At 41.3% G+C, this 16,482-nt stretch overlaps 1 protein-coding gene across 4 annotated transcripts in view; it reads right to left on the bottom strand.

Annotated features, from left to right (window-relative positions):
- The window catches only part of RYR1 (ryanodine receptor 1), a 255,817-nt gene that overhangs the window by 121,877 nt on the left and 117,458 nt on the right, over positions 1-16,482 (bottom strand). For all 4 annotated transcript variants that reach the window (XM_089658190.1, XM_089658192.1, XM_089658191.1 and 1 more), the window contains exons 26-32: positions 14,127-14,335; positions 13,475-13,649; positions 11,457-11,665; positions 10,192-10,550; positions 6,684-6,813; positions 3,927-4,087; positions 3,110-3,275 (exon numbers count right to left, since the gene is read on the bottom strand). In XM_089658190.1, coding sequence (XP_089514316.1) covers positions 3,110-3,275; positions 3,927-4,087; positions 6,684-6,813; positions 10,192-10,550; positions 11,457-11,665; positions 13,475-13,649; positions 14,127-14,335 — 1,409 coding nt within the window. The remainder of the gene's footprint in view (positions 1-3,109; positions 3,276-3,926; positions 4,088-6,683; positions 6,814-10,191; positions 10,551-11,456; positions 11,666-13,474; positions 13,650-14,126; positions 14,336-16,482) is intronic.

Genomic DNA, 16,482 nt, shown 5'->3' with positions numbered 1-16,482 from the left:
ACATGAGAAGTCTTGAAGGCACAAAGAGAAAGAAAGCTGTGTAGCAACGCTCATGTACACACAAAGAACAGGCTAACAGGAAGGGAGATTAGAGGGACAGAGTGATGAGCTCATCACTCTGCTGCTTCTCCTTCACTGTCCAGGCAATGGCTGGGGGAAGGACAAGACCTAGATATTATTACTATGTTGCACTGTAGAAAAGCAAGTTCCCAAAGCTAGCTGTATTGAGTTAGCAGGGCTGTGTATATCTCAGGAAAAAATGGAGAAATATAAAAATCCATTTGCAGGTAAGACACTCTCATATGTGTATTTCATTTGGGTATTCAGCTTTAAGTATGGTGATCCTTTATCAGTGTTCCAAATGCTCTGACTAAAGTTGGCCATATGTTATACAATTTTCTTGTTCAATTTCATTTAGATTTACCTTCAACTATGTAGTTCAAGGGCCTGCCTGATTGCATACAATTTGAAAGACACACCTTTGTAACCCGCCCCTTCCCCAGCCCGCCACATTTGACTCAAGAGAAGATGCAGGTGATGGGGGTGGGAGGTAGAGACGTTTGTACCTGCTTCTAGAAGAAGGTATGGCACCATTTATGTTACAACATGCAGTGCACAGGGCGCTGACAGAAAGAGCTCTGCAGAGACAGTTGAAGATGGGGGCAGGACAGTGGATAAATGGTAAGCACTTCCGCCTGGCAGTACTAGGGTCATTGGTTCGAATCCCAGCCACCGCTCATCCTGCCTGGAGTTTGCATGTTCTCCCTGTGCCTGTGTGGGTTTCCTCTGGGTGCTCTGGTTTCCTCCCACACTACAAAGACATGCTGGTAGGTTAGATGGCTCCTGTCTAAATTGGCCCTAGTATGTGTATGTATGAATGTGAGTTAGGGACTTCGATTGTACGCACCTTGAGGGTTAGGGACTGATGTGAATGTACAATATATATGTAAAGTGCTGCGTAAATTGATGGCGCTATATATGTACCTTAAATAAATAAGATGTTCACTAATACTAACACTGAGATGGTGATTAGACTTCTGGAAGACGCTGCAGCCAGCATCACTTATAAGTATGTGACACAGTGTTCCTGATGATTTTCAGCTGTTTCTGCAGAGCTAGGATCCTCACAGACATTATTATTATAATACAGGATTTATATAGCGCCAACAGTTTGCTCAGCGCTTTACAATATAATGGGAGATAATACAGTAACAATACAGTTCAATACAGGAGGGTTAGGAGGGCCCTGCTCCTTGGAGCTTACAATCTAGGAGGGAGGGGCTGGTGGTACAAAATGTAGTAACTGTGGGGGATGGACTGGTAGGAGGAGTAGAAGATTCCATTATTAGCTGAGGGCAGGATAGGCCTTCCCTGAAGAGATAGGTTTTCAGAGATCACCTAAAAGTGTGCAGAGTAGGCGATAGTCTGATAAATTGTGGTAGAGAGATCCAGAGGATGGGGGAAGCTCTGGACAAGTCCTGGAAATGAGCATGGGAGGAGGAGACAAGGGAGCTAGAGAGTAGGAGGTCTTGCGGGGAGCGGAGAGGACGGTTTGGGTGATATTTGGAGACAAGATTGGTGATGTAATTTGGGGCAGAGTTATAAATGGCTTTATATGTTATTGTTAATGTTTTGACTTATTAACCATTTGCTGTCCTGCTAACTGTGCTTGGCAAATGGACTGTAAGGCAGAAACTGGAACAGCTGCCTTTTAATGTCACTTTGTTATGTCTTGTAAGGCTCTGTTCACACATAGAGTAGTTACGAAACTGAAAGAACACTGGTCACCACAAGGACACACTTGTAACACACTTTTAGTCTCTGATAATCTCCTGTAGCATGCTTGCAGTTTCTGACCATCTTCTATAGTATCTCTGCAGTCTCTGACCATCTCCTGTACTATGTCTGCAGTCTCTGACTGTCTCCTTTAGTATGCCTGCAGTCTCTGACTGTATCCTGTAGCATGCCTGCAGTCTATGACCATATCCTATAGCAAGCCTGCAGTCTCTAACCATCTCCTGTAGTATGCCTGCAGTCTCTGACCATCTATTGTAGTATGCCTGCAGTCTCTGACTGTCTCCTGTAGTATGCCTGCAGTCTCTGACTGTAGCATGCCTGCAATCTCTGACCATATCCTGTAGTATGCCTGCAGTCTCTGACCATCTATTGTAGTATGCCTGCAGTCTCTAACTGTCTCCTGTAGCATGCCTGCAGTCTCTGACCATATCCTATAGCAAGCCTGCAGTCTCTGACCATCTCCTGTAGAATGCCTGCAGTCTCTGACCATCTCCTTTAGTATGCCTGCAATTTCTAACCATCTCCTGTAGTATGCCTGCAGTCTGTGACCTCCTCCTCTAGCATGTCTGCAGTCCCTCAAAATCTCAGTAGTTGACCATCACTGGTATGAGTGGCTGAACCCCACCCCCCCAAAAAAAAAACAAAAAAAAAACAGAGACCCCTATCATAGCCGGCATTCTTCCCCCAGAACCCATTCATTTTGCGGGGGGTAGAAAGTGGTTGGCTGTGTAAAATTGGTACATGGTACTTAGTATTAGCTAGTTACACACACAAACACTCAGGGTCTGTTCCTTGGTCTTCATTAGTGACATCATTAACATAGGGAATTATTTACACAGCCCTGGTGTTTGCTGAAATTGCTTTAAACTATAATGAAAAGCTTTTGAGAGTTTGCCTTCCATTTTCAAGTCTGAAGCAATACCTAAGGAAGAGGGGAAAACTTTTAAAAGCTTGTCTTTTAAGTATTAGGCTAGTACAGGGGTCTCTAAACTTTCTAAGCAAAGGGCTAGTTTTCTGTCCTTCAGATTTTAGGGGGGCTGGACTGTGGTCAATGGGAGTAAAAAATGCCCCAGCACCATTGCCCCATCATTGATTTTATTGGTAGAAATAGTGCCCCATTGTTGATATCAATGAGAAGAATAGTGTCCCATTGATTATGTCAATAGGGGGAATGGTGCTTCATCATTGGTATCAGTTGGAGGCAATCAGATATTGTCTGGATCACTGTCCCTGGTGATGTCAGCTCTAAAAAAGTATCCATCAATAATTGCAAACATTGGTGGGAGAATAAGAAGTCCAGAATGACACCTACCTGGAAGAAAGTGTTCACCTCCTTCCCATTGGCTGTGAAGGTCATGAGTCCAGTTGCCAGGTCAAGTAGGCAGCCAATAACAAGGTCTTCCTTACGGACACGAGCCTGTTGAGTGTTGTTGCTGAATTCTCCACCCCAAACCATATAACAATTACTACGCTTAATGCTGAGAAAGACAAAAATGTTTATTATGTAAACAAATTGGACAATTGTGCATGAAAAAAACATTTCAAATTATTTTATTAAATTCATACTATGAAAGACAAGCAACACAATTCTGGAATAACTGTGCCTCAGAATGTATGGAGTAAAACAACAGATAGAAAGCAACAGAACCATCCCACTGTTCCTTACTAAGGTAGATGTACCCTGCTATTCACAGTCTAATTGAAGTTCACATGACCCCTTCTAAAGAGAAAAAAATCTTGCAACTCTCAGATGATTTGCAAACAAAAAACACTCCAGAACACAATTAACATATTGGGACACAATCTGCAGTGCCCATGGTATATAGATCTAGCACTGCCAAAGTCCAGATGAAGGGGAATCTGTAAGCCCCAAAATGTGTTGGATATGTTTTATGTCATGTACTAATAAACTGATCATTATTGTGTAAGTGGCTGGAATTTTAAGACGTTCTATCCATGCACAGTGCTCCTAACCCACCTCCAAATCTTAACATGCTTGAAGATTTAAGGACTATCCACAAGTCAAGCCGCCACCGACAAGGTCTAGTGCTACCTTACCCATACACTAAATAGTACTTATTTGATATATTCTATTTTCTAGTTGTAATAACCCAATCTTGTTATCTCACCTGTTAAAGATGTTTCCCTTATCATCACCCATAGTGATGGTGGCATTGCGAACTTTGTTCAGGTCAAAGTTCATATCATACAGATGATAGTCAGGAGTCACCCAGCCAATCCACACTGAAGTTGGCTCCTGTCCAGCGAACACCCTCACTGAGTAATAATACTGAAGGGAAGACAGAACATACAAAGAGATTAGACACAGACTCGTGCCAGCCGGAAAATCTGCAATAGCTATGAGCAGTCTTATCCCTTTTTCACATTCATGATAAACCGTCATTTCTGGGTAGTAACTAGCAACATCACCAGTTCTCTGTCTGATGCATTTTTAAACCTATCTTATAAATTGATTGTATAAATGATGTGCTATGTGGACAAAAATTTGAGGATACCTGACCATTTCACTTACATTATTTGGTCGAAAGTATAAGAACATTCCTCCAAATTATTAAGTTCAGGTGATTCCAGTAAAGGATACAGTTAATGCTACACTATACACAGCTCAAAAATATTAAAGGAACACTTTTTAATCAGAGTATAGCATCAAGTCAATGAAACTCCTGGGATATTGATCTGGTCAGTTAAGTAGCAGAGGGGGTTGGTAATCATTTTCAGCTGCTTTGGTGTTAATGAAATTAACAACAGGTGCACTAGATGGGCAACAATGAGACGACCCCCAAAACAGGAATGGTTTTACAGGTGGAGGCCACCAACATTTTTTTCCCTACTCATCTTTTCTGACTGTTTTTCACTAGTTTTACATTTGGCTAGGGTCAGTGTCACTACTGGTAGCATGAGGCGGTACCTGGACCCCACAGAGGTTGCACAGGCAGTCCAACTCCTCCAGAATGGCACATTAATATGTGCCATTGCCAGAAGGTTTAGTGTCTCCCAGCACAGTCTGAAGAGCATGGAGGGGATTCCAGGAGACAGACAGTTACTCTAGGAGAGCTGGACAGGGCCGTAGAAGGTCCTTAACCCATCAGCAGGACCAGTATCTGCTCCTTTGTGCAAGGAGGAACAGGATGAGCACTTCCAGAGCCCTACAAAATGACCTCCAGCAGGCCACTGGTGTAAAAGTCTCTAACTAAACAATCAGAAACAGACTTCATGAGGGTGGCTGGAGGACCCGATATCCTCTAGGGGGCCCTGTGCTCACTTAACATAGAGCTTGATTGGAATTTGCTATTGAACACCAGAATTGGCAGGTCTGTCATTGACACCCTGTGCTTTTCACAGATGAGAGCAGGTTCACCCTGAGCACATGTGACAGATGTAAAAGGGCCTGGAGAAGCCATGGAGAACATTATGCTGCCCGTTACATCATTCAGTATGACTGTTTTGGTGGTGGGTCAGTGATAGTCTGGGAAGGCATATTCATGGAGGGACCTCTACAGGCTAGACAATGGCACCCTGACTGCCATTAGGTATCAGGATGAAATCCTTGGGCCTATTGTCAGACCCTACGCTGGTGCAATGGGTTCTGGGTTCCTCTTGGTGTACGATAATGCCCGGCCTCATGTGGCAAGAGTATGCAGGCAGTTCCTGTAGGATGAAGAAATTGATACCATTGAATGGCCCCCATGCTAGCCTGATCTAAATCAAATAGAACATAGATATCATGTTTCGGTCCATTCGACGACGCCAGGTTGCACCTCAAACTGCCCAGAAGCTCAGTGATGCCCTGGTCCAGATCTGGGAGGAAATACCCTAGGACACCATCTGTCGTCTCATTAGGAGCATGCCCTGACATTATCTGGCATGCATACAAGGTCATGGTCATACAAACTACTGAGTACCATTTTGAGTTGCTGCAATGAAATTTCAGCAAAATGGACTAGCCTGCTGCATTATTTTTTCACTTTGATGTTCAGGGTGTCTTTGAATTCAGTCCTCTGTAAGTTGATAATTTTAATTTCCATCAAACGATGGGACATCCTTACATTCCTAACACAGTCCATATCAGTATAGATATCCAGCATAATATTTTTCCCCATTGAGATCTGATGTGTTTTCAAAGTGTTCCTTTAATTTTTTTAAACAGTGGACATAAACATTTTAGACAATTGTGGGCATTCAAGGGAGGACCCCTTTTTGATCCAGTCTAGCTGCTGTGTACAAAACTAGCTCCATAAAGAAATGGTTTGACTAGTTTGGTGTGGAAAAACTTGAGTGGCCTGCACAAAGCCCTGATCTCAACCCACCTGAACACCTTTGGAATAAATTGGAGCTCTAATTGTGAGCTGTGTCTTCTCACCCTGATCTCATGATTGTTATTTTGGCTAAAGGGGCTCAAATTTCCATAAATACACTGCAAAATTGTGCAAAAGCCTTTATAGAAAAGCAGAGGCTGTTAGCTGCAAACCTAGGGCGGAGTCTAAACAACTCTATATTCATGTCCATAGTGTGGTAATTTGGGAATGGGATGTCCAACAAACTCATACATATGAGATTTAGGTGATTGGCTTTAAATTTACAATAAGATTTATGTACTAGCTATATGTATCGGTGAAACATTAAACAAGGAATAGAGTTTCTAATAAAAATGTATTGCATTTTCAAATTATTTTTCACATATACAATGGACATCAAGCACTATTTATGAAAACAGCTATTTTTGAAAAAACGATACTTAAGGATTTTGAGCCCCTAATGGTCATCTATAGGATTGATTTTGTTGTCATTTTTGTGCATGGCTACAAGTGCACTTTTAGTAAAGGTCTGTAAAATAAAAAAATAGAAAATATTATGTGGTTCCATACTGTTGTGGTGTTCATAATGATCTCAGGATCATCCCGGTCATCTGGCACTACTTCTTTCATCAAACGTGGCATTGCTGGCACAATAGGAGGTGGAGAGATGAAGGCTGGTTTCTTGGCTTTGAAAAGAAACCTGAAATAGGCAGTATTCGGCAATGAAATAACAGAACATTGACACAGGATGCTTTACACAGAGAGTTTCTGGTTACGAGGAATGAGCAGGAAAAGTTTGGTTCACAGGAGGTTTGGTGAACCCAGCAAAAAGTGTATTTGAGCAGAATCTTAATTTTTTCTGGCCTTTTTCAGTGGACACTGCCATGGAGGACATGTACCAATGCATAAACATTTTTTTAACCGTTTCAATACCGTGCAATTTTACACCTTCCTGCCCAGGCCATTTTTCAGGTTTCAGCGCTCTCACACTTTGAATGACAATTGCGCGGTCATACAACACTGTACCCAAACTAAAATTTTATCATTTTCTTCACACAACTAGAGCTTTCTTTTGGTGGTATTTAATCACCGCTGGGGTTTTTATTTTTTTCTAAATTAACAAAAAAAGACCAAAAATTTTGAAAAAAAACAAATTTTTCTTTGTTTCTGTTATAAAAGTTTACAAATAAATAATTGTTCTTCATAAATTTAGGCCGAGATGTATTCTACTACATGTCTTTGGTGAAAATAACCTAAATTAGGATGTATTTTTTAGTTTGTAGGAAAGTTATAGAGTTCACAAACTATGGTATAGATCTGAATATTGATCAATCCTGAAGCACTGACAGCCAATCTAATTTCTTGAGGTCCAAGAATGTCAGAACAGTACAGATATCCCACAAATGACCCCTTTTTGCAGAGTAGACAGTCCGACGTACTTCATAAGAGGCATGGCGAGTTTTTTGAAGTTGTATTTTTATGTCATAATTTTTCGGAAAATGAAAAAATTAAAAAAATTATTTTCACTATTTTTTTTTTTACATACTGTCACCAGTGCAGTACAGCGTCATCATATAACTGGCATGGCGGATAACAGGGACACTGACTGGTGACAGTATGAAAAAAAAAAATATATATATATTTTTTTTTTTATTATATTTAATTTTTTATTACATTTTCTTTTTATTTTTAAGATTTTTTTTTCATATTTTACTATGACCAAAGTAGTACAATGTTACCATAGCAACACTGTACTACTTTGGGGAAGTGATCAGTATTTTTTTTTTCTTTTTTTACACAATTTGCTTATAGCAAAGAATTACTTTGCTATAATCAAGCATTTACCTGAATGAAATCGATTCATTCAGCTTTTTTTTTTTTTTTTGTGCTTAGCTGTGATTTGGTCACAGCTAATCACATGACATGTGCATGTGATTAGCTGTGACCATTCACAGCTAGGCACTAGTATACAATGGATGGCATCATGAATGAAGCCATCCATTGTATACAACTGTCATGTGACCTGCTGTGATTGGTCACAGCAGGTCACATGGTACCAGCAACGGGAGCCGGTACTCGGATCTGTCATCGGCCGTGTCCGAGGTGCACGGCCCGTGACAGATCGCGCTGCTGCGCCGCTCTGCATTACCGCAAACGGCGCATGTGCGGGAGCACGCCAAATGGCGTGCACCCGGAATGAAGAGGCACATCTGAAGCCGCCAAACGGCCATTGGCCGGGCGGCTAATGGTTAAATACAGTTTAGAAGAGATGGTCTTTTTAATGCAACTTAAAAAGCAGCATTAAAAATACACACATTCTTTAAATAGCATGCTTTGGGGGTGCCTTAAACCTACACGTGACGTTACAGGGCAGTACAGTGTATGTTTCCCCATTGCAAGGTACCCTTTCAAGGGCCACACTTGCTATCCCCCTCTTTCTTGGCCATCCAGGCTGCATGCTTGAATAGAGGGATTTTTATGAGTTTGTAGAGGAACCCACACTCCTGATACTGGCCCTTTAAGAAAATGAAATAATAAAAAGTCATAAGGACCCTGTGTAGCTTTATTAAGTGTTCTTGCATGGCAGACCACTTACTGTTATCTCACATATATATTCTTATTATTATAGCCAAATTTACCACCCTAACTCCTCCCACAATTTTTACACTACATAGACAGTAATATACCAAAACGTGCGGATTGTTCCCGATTGGTGTGCTATTACATTGTGGAACGTTTCGCCGAACGGTTCACGAAATATCGCCGTTTTTGTGGTGAAATTGGTCCCATAGGAATGAATGGCGGAATGTTCAAAACTAGAGTGGGAGCTGACAAAAGCTAGAGTGTGAGCTGAAAAATCAGGACATGATTTCTAAACTGCCATCACTCCCTCATTTTCAAGCCCACCTACACAAATCTTATATCAAAACGTTCAGCTATCCCTGCTGCCACTAAAAATGTCCACGGCTAAGCCATAGTCCTGATAGTTTTTACAATATGATGATTTGTTTGCAACTCACGCCGCCCATTGACATTCATTGAAACTCCACTCTAGCTACCTCAAATTTGAAGGGCAATTTCTAAACTGCGACCACTCCAGTTGTAGACTACTGGTGGAGGCAAGAACAATTCACACAATTTCCCCAGAAATTGTAGCTTTTCTAGTTAAAGACTGATATCCAGTCATGTAACCTGGATAGCCAGGAAAGGGGCAGTGAACATGCGGACCCCAAAACCATACAGTTCAATTTAAGGGCTGCATATGCCTTTAACCCTGGGAGGGCCCCTTGTAAAGGACTAGGGTCTCACTTCCCACATTCTGTCCACCAAACTGGATGTGGGGGTCTGTGGGGGGACTGATTAAAATCTGAATTAGAATAAGGCTAATTATAATAAGGCTATTAGAATAATAAATTAGACTAAAAATAGACATACAGTTTTTCGCCAGGTGAATAAATGGGCACAAAGTTCCAATTATTTCCTATTCAAAAAGAGATATATATTAAATAATAAAACATCAAGAAAGTCTTTATAAACAATATCCCCTGATGTATATCCAACATGTGTCATGTGCCTCCACAATCAATGATGTTTACCAGCTGCTATATGAGAAATCTTCAGCTGGCTGCTGTTATTCTAAACAAACCCGTCAGGGATCAGTCATTTAGTGGTGGTAGCGCTACTGCTGTGCTGGCGCTAGCACAGCAGTAATGCTAGCATTAAGGCAGTGGTAGTGCTATCATCACTTAATTACAATTTCCCAACTGGCTTGTTTACAAACAACAGTTGACCAATATAGTGATGACCATATTTGGTCAATTACATTATTCAGAATGCCTAGACTGGCCTGCTTACAAAAACCAAACTGCCAGGGAACTGTCATATGTCAGTAGTACTACCTCCTAAAAAATGACAGGCTCTCAGCTGATGTTTGTTTACAAACATCAGTTGAGGTTTGAGCAGGAGAACTGACCAGATATGGCAAGTTTGTTCGCCCATTCGTGAAACTACTGGGTTCAAGTGAAACTCGTGTTTGACCCAAACCTGGAGCTCAGCCCTACTGTTTGCTGTTTCCTACCCTCTCTTTTTGGTCTTTTCTGTTGTTGTGTCTTTCTCATTCTCTGGCTTTGGTGGTTCCTTTGGAGTTTCTTTAGCTGCGTCTTTCTCATTGGTTGCTTCTATTTCCTTGCGGGCTGCAGATTTCTTCAGGACTTCAAATTCCGAATCCATGTCCACATCTTGGACCTCTTCTTCAGGTATGGTAAAAGTACGAGTGAGAGGCGTAGCTCCTGGAGTACATTTGAAGGTCTCATAGAACTCCACAGGCATGCTGAGCCTAAAGAAAAGCATGTCAGTGTTGCTGTTCTGAGATCCAAAAGTCTTATGTGTCACTTTGAGGCATGGAGGATTATCTACTGTTCCATCTATTCTTGAAACCTGAAAACATGAGTTTTGAAACAAAAAATATAGTCAGTTTTCATGCTAGTGGACTATATGCTCTAAATTCTTCTTATTGTATGAATAAATGAACACACCTAATCCTTAATTGTGAGATCAGTGATGGGATATACAGCTGAACCGAACCACACCCAAGTTCAATTGTCCACCCCTCCTCACTCCTCTGCCAGTCAGACCATAGTGATTCCTGCTTCTGTTCTAAGTGATCTATGAGAGTTCTGTCCTCAGGGAATGGTTTTCAATAACTGTATTGGACTGAAGTGTGCACCAGACAACCTCTCCCCAGCTGTCCCGGGCCCAATAGGCTTTACCATTCTCAAGCACGGTTCTGAGCACTACACTACACAAACCAAGGAGGCCAGGTATGGTTAAACCTGCCAGTGTTAGTGAAACATTCATGGACTGGTGTGAGCTCAATCAACACTGCACCTTCTACATGGTGTTTCTTCTAGGATTTAATCATCTATACAATAAAGGATGAGGACGTGTGTACACTGGCTTTCGTACACTTCAGAACTGCCCATCTCTCATGGCAAGTTAATGGAAATGCAAAAGCAGCTTATAAGAAGGACAAATCAGGTCATAAAGAGGTCATCTGCCCAATGGGACTATGAGGGCATTCAGATGAAATTCAGAAGCATCTAATACTGATCTCAAAAGCAGGCTAAATGCATTTGATTGCAAGCTACATTTTCCCATTGGCACAAGCCAAAGGCGAAGACTTTTCCCATGTTACTGGGTTCAGCTTGTCTTATGGTACCTACATTGACTAATCTTGCTGTTCACCAGGGATATCCACTGTGATTCAAACATACTGTTTGGGCTAAGTACTGAGACAGCATTTACTAAAAATATTTAAAATTTAACCATACACCAATTTCCTACCTCAATGTGACCATGATCTGCAGGCACACTCCCAAACTGTGGAAGGCTTTTGCTAAACCAGGTGGTAATTTCCCTCTTCATGTTGATAGCGAATGGCTCAAACCCTTCTTGAAGGCCACAGATAGTAAAGTAACGCAGACTTCCGACATCTTGCCCAAGATTCAGTCTGCCTACTTGGGACATTCCAAGACTGCAAACTGGTATAAACCCTGTAAAGGAATATGGACAACATATATGTGAATGTTTCCCATTAAGGGTCCCACAAACAGAGGAAAAATATCAAAACTAAAACAAAATAAATTGTTTTTCTGTGCAGTGCAAATTACATCTGGCATTTACCAATGCATTTTGGTTTTATACTCCCTATAGAATGTCAGGGCCAATACACCATAACTAGTGTTGAAATATACTGTCCTGAATAAAATTACTTGCTAATACAAGCTTTATTCATTAAAACAGCTTTTCTCAAACCGGGGTGCCTGCAAACACAGGACACAGTTTACCCTGGATCAGCACATGTGCTACAATGGTCCTGGAAGGCTGACTGGCAGCACCATAACAACCAAAGAAGTTCTAGGGCCAGGATAACTTCTTGCTCACACCATGGCAATGCATGGTGCTGATCCAGGACAGGTGTCATGCAGGGCCACCCTCATCATTCAGGAAAGGACGGAAGTGCAGCTCAGTCCAGAACTGCTTTGCCTACCAACTTCTGCCATGCTGCTGGAGCTGTAAGGCCTCTGATGGGAAGGGGGACTCTGTGATGTGGGGTTCTCATGTCTAATTGAGGCCTCTGATGTATATGGGGGACTTTGATGAGAAGGAACTTCTAAAGTGATGAGAGGGTTCTGTAAAGGGGGGACCCTAATATGATGGGGGAACTCTTATGTGAATGGGGCACCTGTGATTGAAAAGGGAACAAAGCTCTGATATAAAGGGTGGCTTCTGAGGAGAAGTTAATTTCATCAAGACAGTTGTGTGCATGATCCCAAGCTCAGGTCTTCCATTGATAGCAGCATTTATGTTTTTTTACATTATAGGCTGGGGTGCCTTGAGATTTTGCGTACTTTTAAAGGTTGCTGTAACTCTAAAAAAAAGTTAGAGAAACACTTCACTAAGAAGAAATGATAATAGGTTGATTTTCAGGGTCATTATTTATAAAGTTTTTTCACTAGAGTATGAATAGGCTTACTTGCCTACTAGACAGGGTCATAGTCTTGTCCATTGAAGAAATGTGTTAAAAGTAAAGCTGAACCCCAAGCATAAGTACCTGAATCTGTCACAATGTCAGCCTCCTGCTATCTCCATCATAGCAGCACTATGACATGAAGGAGGAGTGGCTGCTCTAGAAGCCCTGCTACATGTACATGCGCTGACAGGGACCATATTGACAGAAGGAGGGAGCAGAGTGAGCAGAATAGGTGATTTATTAGTTTAGCCAACTGCAGATGGGGAGGTGACATTTTGGTACTCCCCAAAAAATTGTCACCCTCTTGACTGTGTTGTCTGGTAAAAGTGTATTAATCACAAAAAAACCACACAAATGTTTGTAAAAAAGACTAATTTGGAAGACTTTTCATCATTGTATTTCTGTGACCAAACCACCCCCAGTGGGCAGGGCAAAATGTGTCATAGGGCGTGGACAGAGTGGTGGCTCAGGCCATCCTCTACATATGACACTCCGGACTGGTGTGAGTGGCGTCCGTCCCTTTCAATGCACTGGAGTCACTGAAACCACTTTTGGATGTTGCTCCCTCTTTCTTATGTCGGCAGGGTGATCTTCTTTTCTTCCCAACTTGGAGCGCACCGCAAGCTTTTTTTAAATGTATTTAATGAGTTCAGTTTTAACAAAGGGGCAGCATAACCTCTAAACTTTTACCACCCTTTGCCACAACCTATGCAGCCTTTTCACAATTATGGATCTGACAATTATAAATATGGTTTCCCCCATGGTTTACACATGAAGAGCATAGAGATCCAACTAACATTCAAAAACCTCATAGAGAAGATTCACTTACCTTCCCCAATTTCTATATCCTTGAATGCAACATCAGAACCAGAATCACTGATCAGCATCTCCCCATTCAGGGTAAACATGATGTTCATTTCAGTCAAATCGATCATACACCCAACCACATCTCCGGGCAGCCAATTACGTCCAAATGGTTCACTACCAATGTGCCAGCGCTGACCCTGTATAAAATCAGAAACAAAAAACAGTTTTAAACATTGTGGTGTTTTGGGTTACACGTTTATACAAAAAAAATATACAGTAGATTTTTAAGTAGACTTAAAAGACTGAGGGTCTGATTTACTAAAGACAAATACTCTGTGCACTGCAAGTGCATTTGCTCCAGAACTTAGTAAATGAGGTAACGCTTCACTTTGCAAAGAATACCCAATCACATGCAAGGAAAATAACAAACAGCATTTTTACTTGCACGTGATTGGATGATAGAAATCAGCAGAGCTTACCCTCATTTCAGAGCTTCCCCTCAGATCTAGAGCAACTGCACTTGCAGTGCACAAACTATTTGCCTTTAGTAAATCAACCCCCCTGTCTGTACATGTCTCATAACTTGGTGTTTCTAGACAAGGGATCCTTTCTGGAGTTTGTTAGTTTTTTAAATAAGTCCCAGTGTGACATACACATACAATGTCAATACTTACCCTATGGCCATTAAACACATAAGCCAGTTCATCTGCTCCCAGTTCTACATCTGGTCGAACTTCAGGTCGAGCCCATCCAACTCTCATCTCCCCCGTGGTGACGGCTTCAAACTCAAAGTACCACTTCCCTGATTTTACTGCATAGGACTTCTCAGCTCGGAATATGCGCATTCTCTCAGCACGCGGCTTTGTGATACCTCCCTGCCCGGCTGTGGAAGATAAAAGGTCACGTTAGGGTTTAGCACTACCAGTATTCTGGTTAATATGCCTAACTCCAAATCTTAAATATTAAACCACTAAATATTTCCAAAGAGGATTAATAGCCATCATTTTATGATTCAAACTTTTTAAATTACAATCAAACCTACAGTAGAAAATTACAGAGAAAACGGGTTGATTTACTGCGTGCAAATAGACTGTGCAATTTGCAAAGTTCAGTTGCACTCTGAAAGTTCAGTTGCTTCAGAGCTTAGTAAATGAGCAGAAGCTCTATTGACTTCCATCATCCAATCATGTGCAAACAAAAATGCTGTTTTTCTTTATTTTCCTTGAATGTCATTGGGTATTCTTTGTAAAATTAAGCTTTACCTCATTTACTAAGCTCTAGAGTAACTGTACTTGTAGGGTGCTACTGCACTTGGCAAAGTGCACAGTCTATTTGCCTGTAGTAAATCAACCCCTAATGTCTTAATCTAGACCAGCGGTCTAGCCTGTGGGCCACACTCAGTCTACATCTAGGGTCAGTGGCATATACAGTACTCAATAAGGTTGATTCACTAAAGTCCAGTTGCTCCAGAGCTTAGTAAATTAAGTAAAGCTTCACTTTGCAAAGAATACCCAATCACATGCAAGGAAAATAAAAAAAACTGCAATTTTGCTTGCACATGATTGGATGATGGAAGTCAGCAGAGCTTCTGCTCATTTACTAAACTCTGGAGTAAATCAACCCCATTGTGCACAGATTAAGATTTTGGTCAGCAGATGCTGCCTTTGATTTCTGCTCCATCCCAACCCCCACAGGCTCCAGCACAGGTTCCCCCTTTCTTATTTGTCGTCATCCTTGTGGTTGCGTGTTAGGACCTAACAGAACTTCCTCCATCCAGACCTGCTTCTGCCGTGCTGCTACAGTCATGCTGTAAGCCTCAAAGTGGCAAAGGGGGCTCTAATGGGGACCCAAAAATAAGGGGGGACTCTGAGGTAGGGCAAGACTCTAATGGGGACCCTAGTTTAGGAGAGGAATCTGGGGGGGATTCTGATGGGGACCCTGATGTTGGGGGGGGGGAACTTATTCATTTATAAAACTGATTATTTTGGGAGCCCCTCAAATATATGTAAAATATCCAATCTGGCAATTGTACTGAAAAGTTTGGAGATCCCTGATCTAGACATGTTTGCTAAAATATATCTCGGAAATCCCCCCTTCAATTTAATAATGTAAGACATATAAATAATGTAATCTATTATGACTTTAGATCAAATTTGTGTTTTTATTTTTCAAATTGTAAGTTTTTAAACTGATTAATATAATATTCATAAACAACGCATCAAATTCACAGGGCACAAAAAGTACAAGTCCACTATTAGTTTAAAATAAATTGAATAACTCAAGCGCTAACTATGGTGAAATGAAAACAAAAAATTTAAATTAAATGTATAAATACTGTAGCCGCTAGTGCACACAACCCATGTCTCAGTGGGGCAAATTATACAATCATATTGTAAAGTGAAAAAATGCTTTTCGTCAAACGTTTCATCACTAGTCACATGACTTTATCAAGGGGATACCCCCTTGATAAAGTCACGTGACTAGTGACGGAATGCGTCGGGGAGGAGTGTGCGGGTGACGTCACGACGTTACCATTCATCGGGATAGCGGTTGTAGTACTCTACAAACGACTCTTGGAATGACATTACAGCAGCCAATAGCATTATTTATTGGGCCCGTGCTTTGCCTTGCATTACAATACATCTGGTGTCTGTTTTTAGCATGTACAGGACTCTCCTGCTGAGATGATACTGCCATCTTGTGTTTAATCAGTACATCACTGGATGTTCATCATACCTGGTGCAAAATACACTTCCGCAACGTGAGCATATTTTTTATGTTTAATTGATGAATAAAAGTTTAAAAGGATTAAGCACTATGTTGAGTTCTTTTTAATGAGGAATACGGCTGATACAAAGACGCTTATCAGGAGGGAGCTTACTTTGGAGTCTTCATTTAGCAAGCTAATCTTCTGAGTCCATATGGGACCAAAAGTGCAGTTAGACCGTAACATTGTATAATGTGAGGTCACACTGCGTGAGGTGAGCAGATATATGGTGGAGGATGTCTTTGCATGGGAATTGATGACAG

This window comes from Staurois parvus, unplaced genomic scaffold, assembly GCF_062004578.1.
Source record: "Staurois parvus isolate SC_StPar_1 unplaced genomic scaffold, SC_StPar_1.0 ptg001058l, whole genome shotgun sequence".
Lineage (NCBI taxonomy): Eukaryota > Metazoa > Chordata > Amphibia > Anura > Ranidae > Staurois > Staurois parvus.
This window is presented reverse-complemented; position numbering and strand designations above follow the sequence as displayed.